At 44.7% G+C, this 27,124-nt stretch overlaps 1 protein-coding gene across 3 annotated transcripts in view; it reads right to left on the bottom strand.

The window, feature by feature from the left end:
- Nucleotides 1-13,357: 13,357 nt before the first annotated feature.
- Nucleotides 13,358-27,124, bottom strand: part of col11a2 (collagen, type XI, alpha 2) — a 54,832-nt gene continuing 41,065 nt past the window's right edge. For all 3 annotated transcript variants that reach the window (XM_061897302.1, XM_061897305.1, XM_061897303.1), the window contains 52 exons: nucleotides 26,892-26,948; nucleotides 26,768-26,821; nucleotides 26,633-26,686; nucleotides 26,506-26,559; nucleotides 26,383-26,436; nucleotides 26,236-26,289; nucleotides 26,116-26,160; nucleotides 25,829-25,882; nucleotides 25,711-25,755; nucleotides 25,571-25,624; nucleotides 25,439-25,483; nucleotides 25,136-25,189; nucleotides 25,018-25,062; nucleotides 24,820-24,873; nucleotides 24,690-24,734; nucleotides 24,559-24,612; nucleotides 24,363-24,470; nucleotides 24,163-24,216; nucleotides 24,025-24,078; nucleotides 23,896-23,940; nucleotides 23,760-23,813; nucleotides 23,635-23,679; nucleotides 23,504-23,557; nucleotides 23,370-23,423; nucleotides 23,241-23,294; nucleotides 22,966-23,163; nucleotides 22,837-22,890; nucleotides 22,633-22,740; nucleotides 22,445-22,552; nucleotides 22,297-22,350; nucleotides 22,131-22,184; nucleotides 21,952-22,059; nucleotides 21,816-21,869; nucleotides 21,690-21,743; nucleotides 21,546-21,599; nucleotides 21,384-21,437; nucleotides 21,190-21,297; nucleotides 21,055-21,108; nucleotides 20,893-20,946; nucleotides 20,755-20,808; nucleotides 20,552-20,605; nucleotides 20,225-20,332; nucleotides 20,086-20,139; nucleotides 19,828-19,989; nucleotides 19,704-19,757; nucleotides 19,323-19,358; nucleotides 19,189-19,242; nucleotides 18,823-19,108; nucleotides 18,631-18,740; nucleotides 18,401-18,469; nucleotides 18,079-18,315; nucleotides 13,358-14,469 (listed from right to left, as the gene is read on the bottom strand). In XM_061897302.1, coding sequence (XP_061753286.1) covers nucleotides 14,323-14,469; nucleotides 18,079-18,315; nucleotides 18,401-18,469; nucleotides 18,631-18,740; nucleotides 18,823-19,108; nucleotides 19,189-19,242; nucleotides 19,323-19,358; nucleotides 19,704-19,757; nucleotides 19,828-19,989; nucleotides 20,086-20,139; nucleotides 20,225-20,332; nucleotides 20,552-20,605; nucleotides 20,755-20,808; nucleotides 20,893-20,946; nucleotides 21,055-21,108; nucleotides 21,190-21,297; nucleotides 21,384-21,437; nucleotides 21,546-21,599; nucleotides 21,690-21,743; nucleotides 21,816-21,869; nucleotides 21,952-22,059; nucleotides 22,131-22,184; nucleotides 22,297-22,350; nucleotides 22,445-22,552; nucleotides 22,633-22,740; nucleotides 22,837-22,890; nucleotides 22,966-23,163; nucleotides 23,241-23,294; nucleotides 23,370-23,423; nucleotides 23,504-23,557; nucleotides 23,635-23,679; nucleotides 23,760-23,813; nucleotides 23,896-23,940; nucleotides 24,025-24,078; nucleotides 24,163-24,216; nucleotides 24,363-24,470; nucleotides 24,559-24,612; nucleotides 24,690-24,734; nucleotides 24,820-24,873; nucleotides 25,018-25,062; nucleotides 25,136-25,189; nucleotides 25,439-25,483; nucleotides 25,571-25,624; nucleotides 25,711-25,755; nucleotides 25,829-25,882; nucleotides 26,116-26,160; nucleotides 26,236-26,289; nucleotides 26,383-26,436; nucleotides 26,506-26,559; nucleotides 26,633-26,686; nucleotides 26,768-26,821; nucleotides 26,892-26,948 — 3,885 coding nt within the window. In that variant the 3' untranslated portion in view covers nucleotides 13,358-14,322. The remainder of the gene's footprint in view (nucleotides 14,470-18,078; nucleotides 18,316-18,400; nucleotides 18,470-18,630; nucleotides 18,741-18,822; nucleotides 19,109-19,188; nucleotides 19,243-19,322; nucleotides 19,359-19,703; nucleotides 19,758-19,827; nucleotides 19,990-20,085; nucleotides 20,140-20,224; nucleotides 20,333-20,551; nucleotides 20,606-20,754; nucleotides 20,809-20,892; nucleotides 20,947-21,054; nucleotides 21,109-21,189; nucleotides 21,298-21,383; nucleotides 21,438-21,545; nucleotides 21,600-21,689; nucleotides 21,744-21,815; nucleotides 21,870-21,951; nucleotides 22,060-22,130; nucleotides 22,185-22,296; nucleotides 22,351-22,444; nucleotides 22,553-22,632; nucleotides 22,741-22,836; nucleotides 22,891-22,965; nucleotides 23,164-23,240; nucleotides 23,295-23,369; nucleotides 23,424-23,503; nucleotides 23,558-23,634; nucleotides 23,680-23,759; nucleotides 23,814-23,895; nucleotides 23,941-24,024; nucleotides 24,079-24,162; nucleotides 24,217-24,362; nucleotides 24,471-24,558; nucleotides 24,613-24,689; nucleotides 24,735-24,819; nucleotides 24,874-25,017; nucleotides 25,063-25,135; nucleotides 25,190-25,438; nucleotides 25,484-25,570; nucleotides 25,625-25,710; nucleotides 25,756-25,828; nucleotides 25,883-26,115; nucleotides 26,161-26,235; nucleotides 26,290-26,382; nucleotides 26,437-26,505; nucleotides 26,560-26,632; nucleotides 26,687-26,767; nucleotides 26,822-26,891; nucleotides 26,949-27,124) is intronic.

Here is a 27,124-nt window from a genome sequence, read left to right on the forward strand (position 1 = left end):
CGTGTGGTTTTTGTCGGTACTATCAGAAAAAAAAGACTAAAAAAAACTACAACCAACGCTAGTGCAGTGTTTTTCAACCACTGTGCCGCCGTGAGACGCAGTCTTGTGTGCCGTGGGAGATTAACTAGTTTCACCTATTTGGGTTAAAAATATTTTTTTGCAAACCAGTAATTATAGTCTGCAAATGATGTGTTGTTGTTAAGTGGTCGGTGCTGTCTAGAGCTCGGGAGAGTAACCGTGTATCAGTAGCAGGCTTTGTAGATGTCGGAAACAGCGGGAGGCAGGGTGCAGGTAAAAAGGTGTCTTATGCTTAAACCAAAAATAAGCAAAAGGCGAGTGCCCCTAAGAAAGGCATTGAAGCTTAGGGAAGGCTATGAAGAACAAAACTAAGAATGAACTGGCTCCAAAGTAAACAAAAACACAATGCTGGGCGACAGCAAAGACTTACTGTGGAGCAAAGATGGCGTCCACAATGTATACCCGAACATGACATGACAATGAACGATGTCCCCAATAAAAAAGGATAAAAACAATAAAATATTCTTAATTGCTAAAATAAAATAGATGAAACTGCTACAGGAAAATACCAAAATAGGAGCGCAAGACAAAAACTAAAACACTACACCCAGGAAAACAGCAAACAACTCAAAATAAGTCACGGCGTGATGTGACAGGTGGTGACAGTCCACCTACTTTGAGACAAGAGCTATATTGATGCATGGTTGGTTATGGTTTAAAGTCATCCAACAATTGCGACAACGACTTTTTACTGTCAGCTGAGTTTCGTTTTTTAATGATTTCTGCTGGTGGTGTGCTTCCGGATTTTTTCAATGCAAAAAATGTGCTTTGGCTCAAAAAAGGTTGAAAAACACTGGCCTAATGTACGCCCCAAACTAAAGAAGAGACACTTTTACCAAGGTAAATATAGGCTACTGTTTCAAACCTTTTAGATTGCCATATAACTTGGTACATATAGTCCACAATATGCACACATAAACATGATATTATGTTATCATGCGATTTGGCTGTCTCCGTACGTTTCACATTGCCATGATGCCAGCCGTGCTAATTGTGAATTATATTTATATAGTGCTTTTCTCAAGTGACTCAAAGCGCTTTACATAGTGACACCCAATATCTATGTTATATACCAGTGTGGGTGGCACTGGGAGCAGGTGGGTAAAGTGTCTTGCCCAAGGGCACAACGGCAGTAACTAGGATGGCACAAGCGGGAATCGAACCTGCAACTCTCAAGTTGCTGGCACGGCCACTCTACCAACCGAGCTATGATGTTGGTGTTACGTTTTGGTCGCATGTTTATGTGCGGGTCGTTCTTCCAAGATGCGACAGGAACTCCGGAGGCAAGGTGCCGGTAAGACAGTGATTTATAAATAATAATAATAATAATAATAATAAATTTTGCTTATAAGGCGCCTTTCTGGGCACTCAAGGACACCGTACAAAATCTAAACAATAAAATCAATTGGATAAAAACAAAAACAACAACAAAGATCGATAAGATTTAGAGGGAATAAGCAGTCAGGAATAGGTGTGTTTTGAGTCTTGATTTGAAGAGGGATATTGAGTCTAAGTTACGAAGGTCTGCTGGAAATGAGTTCCAAAGATGAGGGGCAGAGCGGCTGAAAGCTCGGGCACCCATTGTGGACAGTTTAAATAAGGGGACAGCGAGATGGGTGGATGAAGAAGATCTTAGGGAACGTGAGGGTGTGGGCGACATGGAGCAGGTCAGAGAAATATGTCGGAGAGAGGTTATGGATAGCTTTGAAAGTGAGGAGAGTTATTTTAAAGTGGATACAGTGTTTATGTATAGCCAGTGGAGATACTGCAGAACAGGGGTGACGTGCTGGATTGAAGGGGTTCTGGTGATTATTGTCCATAAATCAGTCAACGTACCAACAAACAAAACAAAGCAAGCGTGCCGATACAGCCAGACCGAGTGTGGCGAAAGGCAGGGATAAATAGCTCTCTGATTAATGCCCGGGAGCAGTTGAGCGTCCTGAACACTAATCAGAGGCAGGTGAAAATAATCATCACCCATAACAACCAAGAAACACAAACCCAGGGGTTCTGAAACAGAACTAAGGGAGTCTTACACTGAGACAAAATATAATCCGGGCAACAGCTCTTCGCAGTTGGAACCCATTTCCACAGCGTATCAGCATATTGAGAACAAAATAGGCACCGACACTAACCATATCCACATAGTAGAGATGCGCGGTTTGCGGTCTCATCCGCGGGTAAACCGCGGGTCGGGTGGTTGACATGACGAAAAAATAGATTTTAATTAGTTTCGGGCGGGTGGCGGTTGAACCATCCGGAGACATTTGATATACATGGTTCTGAGATCGGTATCATTGGCCATTCAAAGAGCCATTTAAGACACGTGTCATAAAGCAAAGAAGACAATAAGAGACCCTATTATTGTTATTATTCTCTTGAATGACTGCCGGCAGTCACTCAGATATTAAATATTAGTGCGTGCTATGAAGCCATTGGCTTTGTCGCCTTCTACATCATACACGATCTGCTTGTCAGTCCAGCATCATGTTCTGTGTGGCTTCTGCGGCAACACGCACACGACTGCAAGGGATACTGGGTGACACAGAGTACACTAATGGTTGTGATATAAACAATTTTAACACTCTTAGTAATATGCGCCACGCTTTGAAGCCACACCAATTAAGAACGACAAACACATTTCGGGAGAACATCCTCACAGTAACACAACATAAACGCAACACAACTAATACCCATAATCCTTTGTATTTATGACACTTCCTGAATATATTTTACACCCCCCCTCACCCCCACCGTGCGTCGGTAAATTGGGCGGGGTTGGGAGCGCGGGGGTGTAAAATATATTCAGGCTGTGTCATGAATACAAAGGATTATGGGTATTAGTTGTGTTGCGTTTATGTTGTGTTACTGTGAGGATGTTCTCCCGAAATGTGTTTGTCAATCTTGTATTGTGTGGCTTCATAGCGTGGCGCATATTAGTAAGTGTTAAAGTTGTTTATATCCCAACCATCAGTGTACTCTGTATCACCCAGTATGCCTTTCAATCTCATACGTGTTAATACGGAAGCTGCACACAACATGTTGCTGGACCTACAATCAGTCTGTACATATTGTTGAAAGTGTCAAAGGCAATGGCTTCACAGCATGCCCATATACTTGTCTTTAGGCTGAACGCTATTGAATAGTCGCGAGAACGTTAGTGGTTCAGAATTGTCATCATCACTCTGTGAAACAGTTTTAAATAGCTATGTGAGTGGGGAAGGTGGCCAACCTCTAATGTAATTCAGCGGGCGGTTGGCGGGCGGGTACGGTCCCGACAAAATGCAGGTTCGGGTGGACGGCGGGTGGATCATATAATCGCCTATCCGCGCATTTCTACCACATAGGTTTTATTTGTCTAAAATATATATTGCCCGGTCAGCTCGAATACACGGACATAAAAGCTTAGTTACACAAGATCATAGACTGTATTGGACAATATAGTTTACATACCAAATGTCCCTTTCCATTTATTACAAGTAATAAGAAAACGTAAATGCCTGACTTACGTATCAAGGAGAAAATAAGCAAGTTTGGCGTCAGATGAAATAATCTTTCAAAGGCATCTTCGATACAAATACTTGTTTTGTTCCTGGCTTTGTCATGAATAAGTTGAGAATCATAATTACGCCATTTATATTTACTAAGGTCTGACATGTTTAGTAACTTTACCAGTGGCAGTCGCGAGACAAAGATGGCGGTGCATGTAACACGAACACAGACTTTCTAATTGGTGGAGAGCGGGACAATAACAAAAACAATAATACGATTTTGGGGCTGTAAATGTAATTTTGAAACAAGCATATCTCGGCTGAACTACTGTTATCAGTTATAGAAGTATATGAAAATAACATGGGGATATGTTGATTGGCATCACTAAATTGGCCCTAGTGTGTGAATGTGAGTGTGAGTGTTGTCTGTCTATCTGTGTTGGCCCTGCGATGAGGTGGCGACTTGTCCAGGGTGTACACCGCCTTCCGCCCGAATGCAGCTGAGAAAGGCTCCAGCTCCCCCCGCGACCCCAAAAGGGACAAGCGGTAGAAAATGGATGGATGGATGATTTATTAGTGCCTTTTGACATATCTGGGCCATTTCATGATGACTTGACATGAAATTATTATATATGGCTCCTATAAGGGGAACTGCACTCACTTTTTGGGGGAATTTTGCCTAACGTTCACAATCATTTGAAAGACATGATAATGTTGTTTTTTTAATGCATTGTAAAAGGGACAAGCGGTAGAAAATGTATGGATGGATGGATGTAAATATTAAATAAATGCGATCAAAAGTCCTCTTACGCCCGAAAGAGTCGCTTAATTCTGCCTATAAAGCACTTAAAAACATCCTAACACCTCCATTAGGGTTTTATATACATGATTTAAGTACATATGTCACGGTAATAGGCACATTTATAAATACATTTAATATTTACGTATTTTGATCATTTTTAGCATACGCAAAACACAACACGACGTTGTCTTTTTTCCCCTTCATCACAGATATCTGCAGACTTTTTTGAGAGCCAACTAACATAGTAAAACATCACTTACTGTACAAGGTCTGCTGTAATTAATATGCAGACTGCTGGGATGTTCATATATTCCAATTTAGATGAAGAATGACTCACAATCCTTGCAAAGAAACGGGGTGAGGAGCCTTGTGCTATTCTCGCCAGTTCCGGGTCCTACATGGCTGTCAAAGTGTCCCAAATTGTCGGAATACGTCCTCAGCCATCAACTTTCCAGGTGAGAGGCATAATTTATGATGTTGATGGAAGGTTTTGAAGTTGTTTTAGAGGCTTTGAAGGCTACAACGGTGACCTCATTAGCCGTATCGTTCAAGCGTTTTTTTTTTTAATCATCTTTAAAATCAGAAATCCACTTTTTATGTTTGATATAATGAAAACTGTTCTTATTGATTACAATAAATGCAATGAACTGTTTTTGTCATTATTAAGTGGTTCGTCTTTTTGTATTGTTTAAGTATTGGCAGGTTGGAAGCCGTTCAGCGGATTTGCGTAAAGCAGTGGTTCTTAACCTTATTGGATGTACCGAACCCCACACATTTCATATGCGCATTCACCGAACCCTTCTTTAGTGAAAAATAAAAAAATAATAATAAATATTTCAAATTCAAAACAAAAGTTTTTTTTTTATTGGTGCATTAAATGCACCAATAAAAGAACAAAACCAACACATGAACTCACAACAAATTACACATCTGCAAATCAGATGGAACATTAGAGGTAACATTGTTTGGGGATTTCTATAATACGCCGATAGGGAGAAGTTTTTATTTACACGATGAGTTGGGTGTGTCGCCGAACCCCTGAGGCCGACTCACCGAACCTCTAGGGCAGGGGTAGGGAACCTATGGCTCTAGAGCCAGATGTGGCTCTTTTGATGTCTGCATCTGGCTCTCAGATAAATCTTAGCTGACATTGCTTAACACGATAAGTAATGAATAATACTGGTGATATTCAGTGTTAAAAATAACGTTCAGAATATAAAACATTCTCATGCACCTTAATCCATCCATCCATTTTCTTCCGCACCTGTTCATTAATGGTAAGAAGTATTTTATTTATTATTGGTTGACTTCAGAATAACAATGTTGTTAAAAAGAATAAGAGACTTATACTGTAAAAATGTTGGTCTTACTTAAAAATGCACACATTTAGTTGTATTTAGTGTTATAAAATATTGTACGGCTCTCACGGAAATACGTTTTAAAATATTTGGCTTTCATGGCTCTCTCAGCCAAAAAGGTTCCCGACCCCTGCCCTAGGGTTTGATCGAACCCAGGTTAAGAACCACTGGCGTAGAGAAATCAGCATTTAAACAGCACCATATAACAATCATCCAAAACTAGGGTTGGGTATCGTTTGAATTCAAACGATTCCGATTCTTTGTTTCGATCCCGATTCCTGACGATTCTCGATTCAGATTCTCGATTCCGATTCTTTCTTTAAAAAAAAAAAAAAAAAAAAAAAAGGCAGGGTCAATAAACAGTTTAGGATATTTTAAATGAGCTAGCTAACCTACAGTCTTTCTGAATGAAATAGTCTGACATTCTCCATCAATTTTAATTCTATTAACTTTTTATGAACTTTACTATAAATTCCTCACAGGACTGTTTTCAACTAGAATATAAATATCAAATCTATGAACTTGAATATAAATATTATACATTACGAATACATTTTCACAGGGGTACACTTTCATCGAGAGAGCTTTATTTTTGAAAACCTCATGAAAACACATTTACACACAAGTGTATGATGGTGCGGGTACTTAAACATGTTACTGTGCTCCCACTGATGGGCTAACCTGGTGCAGAAAAGCAAATAAACAATAAGGAACAACTTGCAAAACCCAGTACAGATTAGCAGCAGGTACAGTATAAAATCTGAGACAGTTCTTGTTCAGGAAAATGACCATATCTGCCTTCTCAGGAAGGATGCGTGAGCGTTCTGGACAGATAGTGTCTCCTGTCGAAGACGGGACACGCATTTATTTGTACTCCATGAACTCGGAGGTGCTTCATCATGTTCGACGTGCACCCTCCTAAGCACGAAACAGTCCTGTTGCACGTGTTACATTTCGCCGATATTTTTTTTTTTTTAGTAAAATAAAGCCAAACTATGACCATTGACGCCCGCTATCCATGCTTGACTGACTCGCTCGGCTACATAGGCTCGGCTATGCTAACACTTCCGGCGGTGGGCGCTTCTTTGTCGGTGTTCAGCGGCTTCTTCTTCCGGGTCGGTGGACTTATTATTTTTTTCCGGTCGGCGGACAGGGTATCGAAACTAGGAATCGAAATTTATGAGCGATTCCGGGAGAATCGGAAAGTTAGTCCCGGTTCCAATCGGTACTCGATACTCGATACCCAACCCTATCCAAAATGCACGAGAGGTACGAACTTCGTTTATGCGGTCACACCACACAGCACCAAGGGCTGTGAGCGCCCCTGTTTTTATTAGCACACACAAACTGGCACAATCAACCACAGATGCATTTCAGCTGTGTGTGTCAGCCTTCATTAATGAAAATCAAAAACAGGCGATTAGGAAACAAAATAAAATTAGGCCAAACGCAATAACTGAGGGCACATCTTAACATGCATATTTAAAACCTTAATTTAGCAAAAATATGATTTATTCGATTACTCGATTAATCGAACGGGATATTCGATATAATACTCGATTAGTAAAATATTGCAGGGGTGCTGGAGTCTATCTCAGCTGGGGAAGGTACACCCTGGACAAGTCGCCACCTCATCACAGGGCCAACACAGATAGACAGACAACATTCACACTCAAATTCACACACTAGCGCCAATTTAGTGTTGCCAATCAACCTGTCCCCAGGTTCTTTGGAGGTCGGAGGAAGCCGGAGTACCTGAAGGAAACCCACGCAGTCACGGGGGGAACATGCAAACCCCACACAGAAAGATCCCGAGCCCAAAATCGAACCCAGGACTTTCGTATTGTGAGGCACAAGCACTAACCCCTGTTTCCACCAAAATGTCAGAAGTAAAATGTTTCTTCATGTAATACGCCGAGATTCTACCGCCACCCAGTGGCCGTTGGGTAGAAGTCATACATTTTGTGTTGAGGCAGCAGGTCAGCCACATTCTTCTTTTCTTTTTTACAAGAACTTTGTTTACAAAGTGGAAGTTTGTGGACGATACTTTACATCGAACAATTTAATTGCATTCAGATACAACAATGTAAGACAATGTTGTGTGTCATCCTCTGGAAGTCGCTGACGTGTGCGCCTTTCTGGCCTCGGATGATGTCCTTACGGAATTGTTGGAGTTACTAGTGGCGCTCAGACATTGCCTCTTAATTACGTGTAGCATTTTATAAAACAGCTTGCTTTTTTAAGTTCGGATAAAGAAGTAAAAAAAACTGTTTTGATGAATGTTTGAGAAACCTCGGCAGAGTCCACTTTTATTAAAAATTACAACAAATAAACTAAATTTGGCCTAATCATATTTACGTTTTGTATGTGTATAGTTGGGTTATCATTTCAAACATACAAAAGGCAAGACTTGTCAAACAAAGAGAATCCAAAGACATTTGCGTTTAAAGTAAAATGGGGGCTGTACCAAAAACCAATGGTATCATATACAAACCCCGTTTTCATATGAGTTGGGAAATTGTGTTAGATGTAAATATAAACGGAATACAATGATTTGCTAATCATTATCAACCCATATTCAGTTGAATATGCTACAAAAACAACATATTTGGTGTTCAAACTGATGAACATTTTTTTTTATTTTTTACAAATAATCATTAACTTTAGAATTTGATGCCAGCAACACGTGACAAAGAAGTTGGGAAAGGTGGCAATAAATACTGATAAAGTTGAGGAATGCTCATCAAACCCTTATTTAGAACATCCTACAGGTGAAGAGGCAAATTGGGAACAGGTGGGTGCCGTGATTGGGTATAAAAGTAGATTCCATGAAATGCTCAGTCATTCACAAACGAGGATGGGGCGAGGGTTGCCACTTTGTCAACAAATGCGTGAGCAAATTGTTGAACAGTTTAAGAAAAACTTTTCTCAACCAGCTATTGCAAGGAATTTAGTGATTTCACCATCTACGGTCTGTAATATCATCAAAGGGTTCAGAGAATCTGGAGAACTCACTGCACGTAAGCAGCTAAGCCCATGACCTCCAATCCCTCAGACTGTACTGCATCAGCAAGCGACATCAGTGTGTAAAGGATATCACCACATGGGCTCAGGAACACTTCAGAAACCCACTGTCGGTAACTACAGTTGGTCGCTACATCTGTAACTGCAAGTTAAAACTCTCCTATGCAAGGCGAAAACCGTTTATCAACCAAACCCAGAAACGCCGTCGGCTTTGCTGGGCCAGAGCTCATCTAAGATGGACTGATACATAGTGGAAAAGTGTTCTTTGGTCTGACGAGTCCACATTTCAAATTGTTTTTGGAAACTGTGGATGTATAAAATAGTCAGGCTGTGTCATGAATACAAAGGATTATGGGTATTTTTTGTGTTGCGTTTATGTTGTGTTACTGTGAGGATGTTCTCCCGAAATGTGTTTGTCATTTTTAATTGGTGTGGCTTCAAAGCGTGGCGCATATTACTAAGAGTGTTAAAATTGTTTATATCACAACCATTAGTGTACTCTGTGTCACCCAGTATGCCTTGCAGTCGTGTGCGTGTTGCTGCGGAAGCCACACACAACATGATGCTGGACTGACAAGCAGATCGTGTATGATGTGGAAGGCGACAAAGCCAATGGCTTCATAGCACGCCCTAATACTTATTATCTGAGTGACTGCCGATAGTCATTCAAGAGAATAATAGCGTCTCCTATTGACTTCTTCGCTTTATGACACAGGTCTTGAATGGCTTTTTGAATGGCAAAGGATACCGATCCCAGAACCATGTATATCAAATATCTTCGGATGGTTCAACCGCCACCCGCCCGAACCTAATTAAAATCTATTTTTTCGTCATGTCAACCGCCCGACCCGCGGTTTACCCGCGGACTCCGTGGATGAGACCGCAAACCGCGCATCTCTAGAAGGCACCATTAATGCTGAAAGGTACATACGGGTTTTGGAGCAACATATGTTGCCATCCAAGCAACGTTACCATGGACGCCACTGCTTATTTCAGCAAGATAATGCCAAGCCACGTGTTACATCAACGTGGTTTCATAGTAAAAGAGTGCGGGTACTAGACTGGCCTGCCTGTAGTCCAGACCTGTCTCCCATTGAAAATGTGTGGCGCATTATGAAGCCTAAAATACCACAACGTAGACCCCGGAGTGTTGAACAACTTAAGCTGTACATCAAGCAAGAATGGGAAAGACTTCCACCTAAAAAGCTTAAAAAATGTGTCTCCTCAGTTCCCAATTGTTTACTGAGTGTTGTTTAAAAGAAAGGCCATGTAACACAGTGGTGAACATGCCATTTCCCAACTACTTTGGCACGTGTTGCAGCCATGAAATTCGAAGTTAATTATCATTTGCAAAAAATAAATAAAGTTGATGAGTTTTAACATCAAATATCTTGTGTTTGTAGTGCATTCAATTGAATATGAATTGAAAAGGATTTGCAAATCATTGCATTCCGTTTATATTTACATCTAACACAATTTCCCAACTCATATGGAAACGGGGTTTGTATATGGTATTTGTTCCTAAAATTGTAATTTATTATAAATGTATTCCTTATTTAAAAACAACACCTGTTTGTGCTTTTTGTTTGCACGAACCAAAGACATGTAATAATTCAAAATACTTTTTAATACTAACATTTGTTAGTTGGCTAATTATCATTTTTATTGGGACAAATGTGTCACGTGGCATGTTTGTCTTTGCATAGCAATTTTAGGGCTCAAAACCAACCAGCAATAATTTCCAAAATTATTAAAAAAGTGCCGTTTGCATTCTTATGCGCCTGCTTAAGTGTTGTAAACATTTCAACCAGCCTTGTTCCGGCTTCGAGCACGTAAACTACCCACGTATCGCGTACACATTAGTTATGTTTGTTGGCAGCTAATGATGGCAATTTGGAAAAGTTGAGCTAGTAACGTTAGCCATTATTGAATGTTTATTCCAGGCGTGTCTAACTTGTTTTCATTGAGGGCCACATCGCAGTTATGGTTGACCTCAGAGGGCCGATTTTAACAATGAGTAATATATTAATTTACATGTATATATATATCATACATTAACAGTATATATTTTACGTAAGTTGAAAAAAATAAAAATACAATTTTACTTTAAAAACTCACAGCTGAGTCCCCAGAATTTTACAGTAAAAGCAGTATTTTTTTTTTAAACAGCAAATAATTAATTTTTTTTATAAATGGAATGGAATGGAAAACAATATCACATGTACTGTTAATGCACCAATGGTAATATAGCTAGTTTTTTTCTTGTTATATTTTTTAGTTAAACAGCCCCTTTAAATGAATGAATACATCAAATGTAGTAGGAACAGTTGAATTGCAATATTTGACATCATGTGAGAAGCATAAGAATTGCTAAATAGTAGGGGTGTAACAGTACGTGTATTTGTATTGAACCGTTTCGGTTCGGGGGTTCCGGTTCGGTGCGGAGTAGTACTGAACGAGTTCCACACGAACATATGAAGTACTCGCCTATGCTAAAGTCTTAACAAGCTCCGTTCTGCCTCTGTCTCCTACACAGCACACTGCATTGTCCCTCCCACACAACCATCTCATTGGTTACAACAGTAGCGATAACAAGCCAATTAGCAGTGTGTATTCAGAGCGCATGTAGTCAGCGCTTCAGCGTCGAGCAGATAGGCGATTAGCAGGGGAGCAGCGGACTCTCCCCAAATTATACTAAACACTTCCAAGTCAACTACTTTCTAAACATCACTATGAGCCCGTTGACCTTCTACGAACAAACTGCAGCTCAACTCACTCGCATTCCTGGCTTTAGGTGAAGGCTAGTTAGCTTTTAGCGTAACGTTAGCTCATTTTGCGGTGTGTGCGTGTATGTGTGTGTTATGAGGTGTGTTGAAGCAGCAAAAAAGGACATTATGTTAAATGAAGAGTTTCTGTCTCTGATAGTGTATATAATAATGTAAGTACATCACAAAGCCTACATGAACACCATGGTGTTTAGGGATGAATAGTCTCTGCTATTGCTTTTGTGCTATTTTTCAGCTATAGTTACATTAATCATTAGTAATGTAGCAGCCTAGTTTTGAATGGCAGGGTCCCTGCTATCACATGTTGATACAAAAATAACATTTACATAATAAAAAAAATCAACTACAGGCTTCCCCAATGCTGTAATAAATTAAGCATGATGAGTTGACTTGAAACTGTTTAATGTTGCACTTTTTATATGTAGAAGAGAAGTTGTGTCATTTTATTTCATCTAAGCAACAACTAGAGGCAGTTTAATGTGGATTAACGTGGGCAGAACTATTATAGTGTTGCCAATGTTAAAAGGATCAAGACATTGTTTATAAATTTGGTAAATAAATAACCAAAAAGTGTATATTTTGTTGTTTTCTTACTGTACCGAAAATGAACTGAATCGTGACCTCTAAACTGAGGTACGCCCGAACCGAAAGTTTTGTGTACTGTTACACCCCTACTAAATAGCCTTAAAAAATGGTTGTAATGGGAAAAAATTGACTTTTGGAAATTAGCTCGCTTACTTGACATGCCGCCATTTTGGGGAATTATATCCTGGATTGTCACGTGACCACCAGTTTCGATCATTATTGAGTTCAAGTCAAGCACAAAACAGGTAAGTAATTTTATAAATAAATAATTATTTATGTTTATTTCTTTAAAAATTGGGTGGAAGTTATGTCAAGTTCTGTTAATCCACCAATGGTAATATAGCTAGTGGTTTTCTTGTTATATTTTTGTGTGTTAAACAGCCCCTTTAAATTAATGAATACATCAAATGTAGTAGAAACAGTTGATTTGCAATCTTATAAGAAGTATAAGAATTGCTAAATAGCCTTAAAAAATGTCTGGAACGGAAAAAAAATAGGCTTTTGGATATTAGCTCGCTTACCTGACCTGCCGCCATTTTGGGGAATTATATCCTGGATTGTCACGTGAGGGTCACGTGACCAGCATTTTCGGTCCTTGTTAGGTTCAAGTCAAGCACAAAACAGGTTAAATAATCAATTTTAAAAAGTCACTGAGACATTGCTTCGTTTGGGTCGAATTCAAATTGACAAGGGAGTCTTCACGTTTTGGATGGGAAAAGTTTGAATTAGCATCAGACTTTTTGATTTACACCACTGCGTGATACAGTGCCACCCTGTGGCCAATTCTTGTAATACAGGCACGCCTCCCAACGTTGGGAAGAAAACACACGAGAGTCAAAAAGGTAATTTTAGAAAAGATTATATATTACATTAAAAAAAAAATACTTACAAACATGAAATAATACTTTTGTCAGCACCATATTTCTGTGGTTGAAATCTCTTCAACGCAGTAAAAACAAACTAATAGTTGAGGTCGTTCTCTGAAGGACATTTTTTTTATTTATTTGGTTTTAAGTTTCCGCCAGCACCGCCCCACTTCCCCGGATATATTTAAAAACATGAGAACTTAAGATGACACACACCAAAAAAAAAAATAACCTTGCATAACAAAAACACAATATGGCTGTCAGAAACATCCCCCCACCCCTCAGCCCCCCAGCTTGCAAGCAATCAAAAAGAAAAACACCGCAGGAAAAGTGTGCACCCGGAAAGCAGTGCGCGTCAACACAGATCTGGAGAGTCACCTTTTTAATGGTTCGACTGGAAGCAACACTGATGTCACAATCCAACATGGCCGCGGATTCTTTGATCTTCCCCCCAAAAAAGCCCGGCGGCTAGGTTGGAGGCCGCCCGCCGGAAGAAATAAACACAAATGACATACACCACATGTGACGGGAATATTTGGTGGTCCGTTAATATTATTTGTTTAATCTCAAAGCACCCTGTTTGTTCTTCAATAAATACAATAGAATATCACTATTTCTGTACAAATGGAGTGTAATGCACATTTGCCCAGGCGGAGGCTTGATGGCGTCATGAAGGAGACAAATGGGAGTCGAACTTTGGCACAATTAGCACTTTGCCACACGGTTTCTCTCAGGGAAACAAGCTTTTTATTCAGCGAAGAAGGCATGCTGGGACATTTGGCAACCCTGCTGTCGGGAGGCGAGCGCTGGATGGAGAACGCGGAGGTCCCGTGTGGAGGATACCTTAGCAGGAAGAGGGGGTTCGGGGGGTTGTGGGTCACATTTTCAAGCGGTGCAGAGGTCTTTGTGACCGAGCAGTAAGTTCACAGGAGGCAGTTGGTGGCGGGTTCCTTCTCGTGTGGATCAGCTGGGACAAGCTGAGAGATGGAGGGGGGGGGGGGGGGGGGGGGGCAGAGAAGAGGCGGGTGTCGGGGGGGCCTCAAGTTTTGCGGCTGGCTTCCTCTTGTTGGCCGACCCTCGTTCCGGATGCTGCAGGGCTGTGAAGAAGCCGCTCCTCTCGGTGGACTTCCCCTCTGGACTTCCTTCACTTTTTCATGTTGCTTTTTTTTCCACGGAGGATGCTGCCTTGTGCCGCACAACACCGTCCATCTGTGTGTGTGTGTGTGTGTGTGTGTGTGTGTGTGTGTGTGTGTATATTCCATAGCATTTACAAGTTAATTTACTGGGTGTGTATGAGTGTGTAGGTGTCTCTAAGTGCGCGTGTGTGTGAGATTAGCCTTGGAAGCACACAGGTCCCACTTCAAATCCAAACTGTTGGTTGCTCTCCCCAAAGTCTGACACTCTGATGTCCAGCAGAGGGAGATGTTCCACCTGTGGCGTGTTGATCTCCAGCACCGTCCTGTCGAAGCCTTTACGATACTGCAGACAAGGTAGACCCGCGTTAGACCCCCGCAAACACATCACAATCCGTCCATCTATATATCCATCTTCTTCCGCTTATCCAAGGTCAGGTCGCGGGGGCAACAGCCTAAGCAGGGAAGCCCAGACTTCCCTCTCCCCAGCCACTTCATCCAGCTCCTCCCGGGGGATCCCGAGGCGTTCCCAGGCCAGCCGGGAGACTTAGTCTTACCAACGTGTCCTGGGTCTTCCCCGTGGCCTCCTACCGGTTGGACGTGCCTGAAACACCTCCCTAGGGAGATGCCCGAACCACCTCATCTGGCTCCTCTCCATGTGGAGGAGCAGCGGCTTTACTTTGAGCTCCTCTTGGATGACAGAGCTTCTCACCCTAAGGGAGAGCCCCGCCTCCCGGCGGAGGAAACTCATTTCGGCCGCTTGTACCCGTGATCTTGTCCTTTCGGTCATAACCCAAAGCTCATGACCATAGGTGAGGATGGGAACGTAGATCGACCGGTAAATTGATAGCTTTGCTTTCCGGCTCAGCTCCTTCTTCACCACAACAGATCCATACAGCGTCCGCATTACTGAAGACGCCGCACCGATCCGCCTGTCGATCTCACGATCCACTCTTCCCTCACTTGTGAACAAGACTCTGAGGTGCTTGAACTCCTCCACTTAGGGCAAAATCTCCTCTCCAACCCGGAGATGGCACTCCACCCTTCTCCGGGCAAGAACCATGGACTCGGACTTGGAGGTGCTGATTCCCATCCCAGTCGCTTCACACTCGGCTGCGAACCGATCCAGTGAGCGCTGAAGATCCTGGCCAGATGATGAACGTAGATTGACCGGTAAATTGAGAGCTTTGCCTTCCGGCTCAGCTCCTTCTTCACCACAACAGATCCATACAGCGTCCGCATTACTGAAGACGCCGCACCAATCCGCCTGTCGATCTCACGATCCACTCTTCCCTCACTTGTGAACAAGACTCTGAGGTGCTTGAACTCCTCCACTTAGGGCAAAATCTCCTCTCCAACCCAGAGATGGCACTCCACCCTTTTCCGGGCAAGAACCATGGACCCGAGGAGGTGCTGATTCCCATCCCAGTCGCTTCACACTCGGCTGCGAACCGATCCAGTGAGAGCTGAAGATCCTGGCCAGATGATGAACGTAGATCGACCGGTAAATTGAGAGCTTTGCCTTCCGGCTCAGCTCCTTCTTCACCACAACAGATCGATACAGCGTCTGCATTACGGAAGACGCTGCACCGTCCGCCTGTCGATCTCACGATCCACTCTTCCCTCACTCGTGAACAAGACTATGAGGTACTTGAACTCCTCCACTTAGGGCAAGATCTCCTCCCCAACCCGGAGATGGCACTCCACCCTTTTACGGGCAAGAACCATGGACTCGGACTTGGAGGTGCTGATTCCATCCCAGTCGCTTCACACTCGGTTGCGAACCGATCCAGTGAGCGCTGAAGATCCTGGCCGGATGATGAACGTAGATCGACCGGTAAATTGAGAGCTTTGCCTTCCGGCTCAGCGCCTTCTTCACCACATCAGGTTGCAAACTAATTTCATTGATCTGAATTGTATTGGCCGCCTTCACACCCGTGCCAGCAGAGGGCGCTGGTACCAACCTAAAATCAGCATGGCCAACCATGTTTCAGAGTTGGTTCCCAAACATGGCGCCCTGTAGTCATGTGAGTTCTTTTGACCAATCATTTAGGAGATCCTCTGGCCAAACTCTTCCTAATTGGTCCAAAGCCCCTCAAGTGACGACAGGGAGCCATGTTTGGGACCAACTCTGAAACCAGTTGGCCCTACTCTCTCTATACACTGCTCTGGCAAAAATAACTGCCACACCTCACCAGCTGACTTCTCAGGAGATTGACTCGATCCCAACTGGACTGTTTCAATTGACGGACATTTTGTCCTCTCATCCAAGCAGGTTTCATCAGTTCACGCCCACAGACGAGATAGGACAGCTGTAGTCTGAGATGAGGGTGCTGGATCCAAAGTATCCATATATGATACAATGTTTTGATGCCTTTTTCAGCACAACTGGACACGCCCCACAAACACGACACATGTTCTTCAATGACTTATTCAATTATTAACGAAGAGTTCCAGCAAAGGGGTCTCTCACCAAGCTCAGATGATAGCGACTCCTCACCAACCCCTCAATCAATCAATGTTGTATATTGCCCTAAATCACAAGTGTCTCAAAGGGCTGCACAAGCCATAAGGACATCCTCGGTTCAGATCCCACATCAGGGCAAGGAAAAACTCAACCCAGAGGGGTGACAATGAGAATTCTTGGAGAGGACCGCAGATGTGCGTGACCCCTCCCTCTAGGGCAGGCCTGGGCAATTATTTTACCCTGGGGGGCCGGATTTAGATAAAAAAGTGTGTCTGGGGGCCAGTATATCTATTTTTAGGAACACTAATAAAAACCTCACAATAATGATTAAAAGCTAAAACCATTATGACAGACCGCCTTAAAAAACGGAATGGAACTTGATTTTTTTAAACTGAATGAGACACCCAGAATGTACATGGAAATAAAGAATTTGGGATTTACAATATTAAATATGAATGATAAAACACTGAATATTGACAACATATTTTACAATCAACCAAAACGCAACCAAAATGCAACAAACAGTGAAAAAAACCCCCACTTACAATCTGAAATATCTCAACGTGACCATAGTAAGTAATTAGATGGCTATAGTAAGTCATCAGATGACCATTGCAACTAGTATATGATGCAGATTCCAAGCATTGAAATACTTAGTATAGTTGAAGACTTCCGGTCGTTAGAAAACCTCACTGCACATCATAATGGCAGCTACACTTTCCATCTTAAACATCTAAACTATTATTTGGGAATGTCCGGCGGGCCAGATTGAAAAGCTCAACAGGCCCCATGCGGCTCCGGGGCCTTAATTTGCCCAGGTCTGCTCTAGGGCGTCCGGTGAAATGGACGTCGAGTGGATCTAGCATAATATTGTGAAAGTCCAGTCCATAGTGGATCTAACATAATAGGGAGAGTCCAGTCAATAGTGGAGCCAGCAGGGGATCATCCCGAGCGGAGACAGGTCAGCAGCGCAGAGACGTCCCCAACCGATACACAGGCGAGCAGTCCACCCCGGGTCCCGACTCTGGACAGCCAGCACTTCATCTGTGCCCACCGAACCTGTGCCCTCCCCTCCATTAGGGAGAGGGGCGCACAGGTTCACCAGCTAACTTCTGGATAACAATAAAGACACTATGGAGGGAGGCCTCAAACGGCACAACAAATATCCTGACCGCCGTCCCTGTTCCCACATTAGAGAGTAAATACTTCCGATCCAGCACCATCCTCTAAGACTAGAGCTGTCCTACCTAGTCTTTCAACATGAACTTCTGCTAATACCACCTTAGGCGATCCAGCAACATCCTGTCCGACTACAAATATCTTATCAAATCTTTAAGCACTTTTACTGGGAGCACCCGAACAGTCAAGGTGTAATCGATTTCATACCGTGAAAATACAATGACCTCAACAAATGAGATTATTCACAGGCATCTCACCAGATGACAATTTCACTTCTATGAACGTGTATTGTTGAGTTCATGAACTCACAGAGCAGCCATCCACTAGCGCCTCGATGTACGGGTTGGTCTCGTAGCTCAGCTCGTCTTCGTTGGCGGCCTGGAAGCGCAGCGCACGGTCGTAGTTGTTCTTGGCGCTGCGGTCGGCCCACGCCACCGAGCGGTGGCAATTGTAGGTGAAGTTCTGGCGGACCTGGACGCTCAGGAGACGCAGGAAGCCCAGCTGGACCACACCCACTGGCTCGCCGTCCGAGTCAACGTAAGAGAACTGCGAGGAGGACAAGGAGGCGGACGGTGAGATTGGGGACACTGAGAAGAGTTGCGAGGAAGAACGTGACATCAGAGTGACTAACCTTGCTGCCTGTGGCAAACTGACTGAACCATGATCCTGGAGTCTCTTTGTCCCACGAGCTCATTTTCACCTGCAAACCACAAACACACGTCAGACAGCGTCTCTTGGCAAGAAAACTCTCAGCCAACATAGCAGTTGGCATATTTCTTTGAGGATTCTAACATTTTTTCTTCTCTTAATTTGGGGACAACAAGTATAATCCCAAACCTGAAGGCCGGAAAGGGCACTGACCGTGTTGATGCTCTTGTGGGGGTGCAGGCACGTCTCTCCACTGGTGAAGTTACAGAAGACCTTGAAGGAGTCTCTAGAGCAGCCCTGGTTGGGGTCAATCCAGTATTCTCCTGTTTTAGGGGAGAAGGGCATGAGATGATCATTCTGAGCTGCACAATGATAAATTTTGGGGAGGCAGCGGGGGTCTCTCACCGTCTTTAAGCTCGGGCTGGCTGAGGTGAAGATCCAGGCAGGTGCGGGCAGGACTGTCCTGGGTTCCCAACGGGAAGCGCATGGTATCGATCTCTTGCCGCAGGGAGTTGAGGGAACCGAAAATCTCCTCCATGCCGTCACTTCCCATCAGGAACTCAGCCCCAGTGGCGTCGGACGCAGGCATGTCGGGGTCAGAGTCGGGGAGCAGTTGGCTGGCATCGATAGAGCGTTTGGACTTGGGGCTCCTCTGGATGGGGAGGGGCTGTATGACCTCGCCTGGTGGGCCCTGAGCAGGACACAAACAAATGACCAAGAGTGAGTCCTAATTTGACTTAACGATCGCCTCCAATGACACAAGCAACGTACGGGAACTCCTGGAGGTCCTGGAACACCCTTCTCTCCTTTAGGGCCAGCTCCTCCCTAAACAAAGCAGAGGGGAGAAAATTGAGATGAAATACTGTAAGCACACTGCCGTCACCATTTTGAGGTGCAATACTTACAGAGGCACCCTTTGCTCCTTTGACACCTTGAGGACCCTGAAGAAGACATGAAGACATTAGAAGCTTTCAATGTTCTCTTCATACCACTTAGAGTACAGGAGCTAAGCAGGGAGGTCTCATTAAAACCTTGTTCACATCCAATCAGCCCTTAAGCTGTACTACGATGTGCATGTTTGTGTGCGTGTGTGGGTGTGAAGCTGCATGTGTCACAAACTCTGATGTTCGATCCAAGAGACCAGAGCGGACTGAAGACTTCTGTTCTCATTAGTTTTGAGTAGCATCTCAGGCCACCTCCACATGTGGTGTGGATTTATGGCAATTGAGTGCTGGCACTGTGAACAAGGCTTGGGTGAAACAGGAAGGACAGTAGGTATCACTCACTGGATGACCAGGAGGACCAGCAGGGCCAAGGGGTCCAGTGCCTCCGGTCATTCCCTGCAAAAAAAGTTCATTACATGATCAGAACCATCCTCAACAAGCGCTGCCCAAGCCAAGCCAGACTTACAGTTTCTCCCTTGGGTCCGCTCGAACCGTGAGGTCCAGGCATACCCCTGTCACCCTTCTCTCCCTGCTCTCCTGGGGGTCCTATGAGGCCAATAAGACCTGGGTGTCCCTTCTCTCCTTTAGCACCAGGGTCTCCTCGCAGACCCAGCAAACCTGGAGGTCCCTGCAGGCAAAGACAGAGAATACATCAAAGAAGATTGCAGGCAACGTTACGCGTCTATGAGTGGCTGTGGAAAAGAGGAAGACAGCGGCGTCTTACAACAGGTCCGGGTGGTCCCTTGGGTCCGGCCGCGCCGGGAGATCCTTGCTCACCCTAAGAAACAAAAACGATCTCATGTAATGTACGTTCGGACAAATATCACACACACAGGAGATGAGCACTCTTGATTTTCACTGACCACTGATCCTGGGAGACCCCGCAGACCTTCAGTTCCTGGCTTTCCTGGTTGTCCCTGAGGACCGACAGGACCGGTCTTTCCTGGGGGGCCGAGGGAGCCTGTGTCGCCCTGAGATAGAAGGATGACAAATATAAACCTATGTAGAAGTTTTTTTTCATGGATCAGGTAATAAGCAGGTAAAATGAATGAAATACATTTTAAAGGTGCTGTATTTGTACAGAATAAAAAGACATTGAAGCATTTTGAAAACCTCCCTAAGATTGCTTCCTCAGATATTATTTGTTTGATTACATTTCCAAAGATCCCAACATCAGCCTTCAGACTCACCTTGGTTCCCTTTTCTCCCTGCCGCCCTTCAGGTCCTCTTGTCCCAGCAGGACCCTGCAAACAAACACAGAATTGATCACCTCTGAAGAACTTGGTGAAATACTTCTAACTCTTGAACCTGCAACACAGCTTGTGCACGACAAGTCCAATTTGACGCAGTTTTTGTGAGATTGCGTGGAGGAAGCATGAAGTAAGGTTCTTACCCTCTTTCCTGGGGGACCAGGAGTTCCGTTCTCTCCAGGGGGACCAGGAGAGCCCTGCAGTTGGAGAGGAGCAAAACATGTTACGAAGAAAGACCTTGGAAGAGGCTACTTGTAAATCTCTCCAAACCGTCGACGTACAGATTCTCCCTGTTCACCATCTTCTCCTCGCTCTCCTTTGGCGCCATCTTGGCCCTGGGAGGAAAACACAAGAGACTTGCTGGAATGGTTTTTCCTTTTCTACAGTAGGAGTGAACAGTCTGGAGAGGGATGTGCTGGTCATCGCACAAAGGGGACACTCACTCTGGGACCAAGCTCACCAGGGGGACCAGGATCACCTGGGAAACCGACTGGACCCTGATGACGGTAACATATCGTACATTAAAATGGGGAAATCCGGTATTTATATAGTCACACAAATCAAAGAACGAGCCCTACAGGGTTTCCTTTAGGGCCATCATCTCCAGGTCGTCCTCGTCCTCCAGCAGTTCCAGCGGTTCCAGGTTGTCCTGACTCTCCCTTCTCTCCGCGCTCGCCTCGAGGACCCTGTCGACGGGCACAGAAAAACATTTTTTAGCTTGGTGTGAATGCACCAGAAACTCCTTTTGCCCTTTCCTCCTACAAGATCTCACCTTCTTTCCTGGTTCACCTCCAATTCCAGGTGGTCCGCCCTCTCCAGGCTCTCCCTGTGGAGTGTAAAGAATTCACTCTTTTAGAAGTCAGGAAAAATCTCAGCACCTTCTTCACACTCATGCTTGGATACTGAATTCAAGAGGGGATGCAAGTCTGTGTACCTTCTCTCCAATAGGTCCAGGATTACCCAAACCTCCAGGAGGCCCTTGGGGACCCTAGAAAACAAACAGACCATTTCAAAGTTGCTCAATCTCAAATTTGGCACAATATTGATCTTTTGGCGGTTTTATAAACTGAAAGCTTACGTCAGCGCCGTTAGGTCCAGCAGGACCGCGAGGTCCTGGAGGGCCCGGAGGACCCTATAGAGAGATACAGGTTTAATTATTCATCTGCGCTCGAATCTAAAAATCTGCTTTGTCAACACCACTCACCAGAGGTCCAACATCACCAGTCTCTCCCTTTTCGCCTGCTGGTCCTGGCAGTCCCTGAAGATCAGAGGTGAAAGATGCATTAAGCTGCCTGACGTCCAAGTGAGATGACAACATGATTTATTTGACATGGACTTACCTGCAGTCCGATGGGACCTGGGGCTCCAGGGAATCCTCTGGATCCTTCGTCTCCTTTGGCTCCAAAAGTCCCCTGTTGGCCTCTAGGTCCGAGCTCGCCATCAGCACCCTGAACACCAGAACAGAATATTAAGCACCCTATTAGTAGATGACAGCACCAAGAAAGTGTCCAGGACTTACAGCAGGGCCAGGCTGACCAACGGGACCCATTGGCCCAGGTGGTCCGGGAGGTCCCTAAAACAAAACAATCATGAAAGCACGAGTAAAAACAAATAATGACATTAATTTCTGGTTTAGTTGGATTTTCAGTCGCAGACACGTTTTGTTCTATTTGAGTTTCACTTACATGTTCTCCTTTGCCTCCTTTCGATCCCTTCTGGCCGGGTTCTCCCACCTCACCCTGGACATCATGACAAAGCCAAACAGCATTATTCTCAACAATATGTCTGCATTTTTACAACCATAAGTAGTCCTGATCGCTTTGTGACACGGACCTTGTCTCCATCCTCTCCAGGTCCTCCTGGTGTTCCAGCCGGGCCTGGAAGACCCACAGGACCCTGTACTCCATCCCGACCTGCAGGGCCGAGTGGACCTTTCTCACCCTGGGTCACAGGACAAAAAAAATAATACTTTAAACACTTTTGTGACAATAAACACCTGGACAAAAGCTACGAAGACTTACAGGAACACCCTTCTCTCCGGCGGGACCAGGAGGTCCCTGTGGGCCTGGTCTGCCAGGGGGTCCGACAGGTCCGGCAGTGCCAGCAGGTCCTCTCTCACCAGGAGATCCCTGGAAAGATTGAATCAATTGGTACCACATGTTAATATGATTGAACCCAAACTGAGAGGTCTAACTAAATATCAGTTTGTACTATATGAAACATACAGCAGGTCCAGGAGGTCCGGCAGGTCCTTCGCTTCCCTTCAGTCCTCCACCTCCCTGGAAGAAAAATACAGGTTTTCAGCATTCAATTTCTCCAAGATGGTGGTCGATTAATGCTCATGAGGTACTCACAGGGGTACCAGGAAGTCCTCTCTCTCCAGGGAAGCCTCTCAATCCAGGTGGTCCATCTTTACCTGGACCTCCTGGAGGTCCTGGGTCTCCCTTTGTACCTTCCTTCCCTGAGGGGCCAGAAAGTCCCTGCTCTCCAGGTGGACCAGGTGGTCCAGGGTGGCCGCGCTCACCCAAGGGACCAGTCTCTCCTGATGGACCCTGAAGAAGCATATTGAACATTGAGAGAATGATTCACCATAAAAATGTAATTGATGCACAGTTATGTCTTAACTCACCTGAGGTCCGACTACTCCAGGAGGACCTGGTGGGCCCATTTTTCCTTGGAAACCCTGAATTAAAGAGATACAGTTATGTGTTGCCACTGAGGCCTCCTTCCTGACACCAAAGATCAAACTGAAACTCACAACTTCTCCTCTCTGTCCAGGATGTCCAGGAAGCCCATCCTTTCCTGGTGGTCCCTGTGAGAAAATACGCAGAAAACCCTCAAATCAATCTGGATCTCACTGTTCTTTCACCGAAATCCTTCATTTTCACTCACAGGAGGTCCTTTAGGTCCGGGGAAACCATTGGCTCCTTGAAGTCCGGGCAATCCCTGGTGACACAAAAAAGCAGGATAAGGATGACATGCAATTCAGAGCGAGCACCACTCAGCAAAATCTAAGAGCTCACCCTCTCTCCGAGTGGACCATGAGGACCGTCGCTTCCGGAAGTTCCCTGATGAGCAAGTGCAAAATCCACAGTGAATAAAAGAATGGAAATTGTTCTTCTTGTCAAGTACTTGTGTGATGACCAACCTTTGCACCAGACTTTCCCGTGGCTCCTCGTGGTCCTCGCTGACCTCTGGGACCCTAATGGACACAGATAGTGAAGTAAAGGGGAAACAGACCAGACACCAGACGGAGAGAAGTTTTATAAATAACAAAACTTTACCGTTGGTCCTCTTTGTCCTCTTGGTCCTGGTTTGCCTGTCAGGCCCTGAAAACCAAAACAACAACACAATCAAACCTCAGACAGTCCTAAGAGTAAATGTGATATCACATCAGAGCGCCGCATACGTACCCTTGTTCCCTTCTCGCCATTTGAGCCGGGGAATCCTGGGAATCCCAAAGACCCCTAAAGGGCAAACACAAAGAATCAAACTGACGCACGGTCAAGATGAACTTACAAACATGAAAAAGTTCATGGTGCTTATCTTACTTTGGGTCCTTGTCTTCCAGGGTATCCAGGAAGTCCAGGAACACCAAGTTTGCCCTGAAAACATACGGCAATGTCATTAATGACAGGTGAGACGCAACATCGAGTGGTGGAAGTGAGAGCTGCCCAATGTCTCTTCAATTTTTAAAGATTTAAACTTTCCTTTAATTGCACAGAAAGAGATTAGATGCAGCGGGTCGTACCTTCTCTCCAACAAGACCGAGAGGTCCGAGCTCACCAGGAGGCCCAACGCGACCCTTTGGCCCCTCTGGGCCGTCCTCTCCTCTGGGACCAGACACTCCGATCTCGCCCTGCCAGCAGCAGAAGAAGAAAACCATTCAAATGAGAACATGAGTATATGAAAAATGACTCATTAAAGATTCAATCATTCCAGGTTACCCTCTCTCCTTTGACGCCAAAGTCTCCCTTGATTCCAGGGAAACCATCTTCTCCCTGAAGGTGTCAAGAAGAAAGACATTTGTTCAATCATTCATTTGCTTTTGTTCCCTCAGAAGGGTATGATCATGCACCTTCTCGCCCTTGTGACCCTTTAGTCCTCGGATTCCTTGCTCCCCCTGCAAGCAGAGCGGATGGGAGTCAGAAACAGATGTATGAGAACCTGAATGCCTCAAAGACTAAAGTTAGATGTGTTGAACTGACCTTGATGCCACGAGGGCCAGGATAGCCAATAGCGCCTTGGGGGCCATTGGGGCCCTGTAAAAGATCAAGCGGAGACAGACAAATAGATGAACAAGAATTGCAAAATAATTTCTTCCGTAACAATAGTTCGCATTTGGACTTCTTAGAAAATAGTAATGAAACTTTGTGGGATGTAGGAACCGCTGCAGTGCTACTGACCTGGTTACCCTTGGTGCCTGAGGGTCCCTCTTTTCCTGGGTGACCCTGAAATGAAACAATGTAGGTTGTAATGACTAAAATACATAAAGGCAACTTTAAGGAGAAAAGTCGAACTTACAGGAGGGCCGTCAGCGCCGGGCATTCCTGGAAGACCTGGTTTTCCTGTAGGGCCCTGTAGGACGTAATAAGGGCGTTCATTTTACTTTTCATACATTTTAAGCTTGGAAGTAAATTATTTAGTCACATTTATTGACTCTGTCAGATGGACCACATATGTCATTATTGGAATCTCTAAAAAAGCATGTATTTACACACTAGCCACCAAGCTAACAAGGAAACATCAGCTGAACTCATCAAAAACGCTCAGCAAAGATTGTGTACTAAAACCTTCTCTCCTCCAATGAAAGACAAACATGAATACCTTCTCTCCCGGGGGTCCCATGGCTCCCTGAGGTCCTGGCATTCCCTGTCAAACAGAGACATGTTAAATCACCTGAAGAATAAATGCACATCCTAAGAGACATGGCCCTGTGTCCTGTGTCCTGTGTCTCACCTGAGTTCCTGATGTTCCCTGTTGACCTGGAGGACCGGGCTCTCCTTGAGGACCCTAAGACCAGAAGAAGAGTTGACACATGAGGAAAAGGCAAAGATAAGAGTTAATATGACATAGTTAGACGAGTAAAAGACACAGACCAGGTTCCCCTTAGGACCAACGGGCCCGTCGTTTCCTCGAACACCCTGAGAAAAGAAAGGAGAAACAAAAGTCATCACTGAATCTTGAACTGAGGCGCCGGACTGAGTTGTGACTCACAGGGGGTCCTGGAATTCCGGCAGGACCTTTTGGTCCGAGTAAGCCACGAGGTCCCTAAAAGTAAAAAAAAGAACACAAAACACTCAGAGACGCGCCAAACAATCTTGCCATGGTCCAACAGCACCACAAATTACAGACTCCAAAAATAAACCTTTGCACAAGAAGGATTCTCACTACCACCAGATCATGCGTGTGTCTGTGACCCCAACCCCTACGCGTGATGCTAGCGCATACACAAATGAGAAACAACCCTAAGGTGTCAGCTGTGTCGTCATGGAAACACTCACTGGTTCACCTGGGAGACCCCTTGGTCCGACCTCGCCGTCATCTCCCTTAGGTGACAGAGGAACAGGAGATCATGGTTAGAAAATTAGGCCTACTGGCTTGCTAAGAATTTGTCTCTGTACCCTCTCGCCATCCTCTCCTTGAGATCCGGGAGGGCCCAGGGCTCCTGTGTCACCCTATAGACAAAAACGTGGAGTATTGAAGGATTACAGACTCCTTCAAACAAAGGTGGTTTTAAAAAGGTGTTGCCTTGCTTGCTATGTCCTCACCCTGTGTCCCTTGTCCCCGGGCAAACCAGGAAGACCATCAAAGCCACGGTCGCCCTGAAGAGACACGACAGACGTTAAGAGTCCACACTACTTATGTTATTATGAAACTCTTAGGCGCGTTACCTTAGTGCCGGGCTCTCCAGGCATTCCCCTTGCTCCATCAGCTCCAGCACGACCCTGTCAGAGGAAGGTTAGAAAAGGGCGGTCCATGGGCAGAAATTTGGATAAAAACACCGTTTTTAATACTCACTCTCCTTCCTGCTTTGCCGGGTGGTCCCATCAGACCATGAGGTCCCCTGGGCCCCTAAAGAAAGCAAAGCAAGTTCAAAACACCACCCTTGTAAGCTTTGAATCTCACCATGTTCTCGTCAAAGGAGGTACTTACCTGGGGACCCGGGTCTCCACTTTCTCCTTTCAGACCATGACTACCTGGGTTTCCCTGAGAAAGAGGAACTTGCATTTCCTCATAGTTCACATCAAATAAGATCTCTGGATGTCAAGGGCCATACCTGTGGTCCAGGACGTCCGGTGAATCCCATTGGTCCAGGAGGTCCTTTCAGAGCCATCTACAGTGGACAGATCAACGTTAAAGACGATAAGTGATTTAAGAAGATATATAAGATCAGAAGACCATTACTAGTGATATCACATGTCCTCTGCAGTGGATATTTGTTTTTTTTTGTATTTTGTCAGAGTTGCATAGTTTGAAAAGTAAAAAGCACATCAGTCCACAGCGGAGGAC

Source organism: Nerophis ophidion, linkage group LG04 (assembly GCF_033978795.1).
Source record: "Nerophis ophidion isolate RoL-2023_Sa linkage group LG04, RoL_Noph_v1.0, whole genome shotgun sequence".
Classification (NCBI taxonomy): domain Eukaryota; kingdom Metazoa; phylum Chordata; class Actinopteri; order Syngnathiformes; family Syngnathidae; genus Nerophis; species Nerophis ophidion.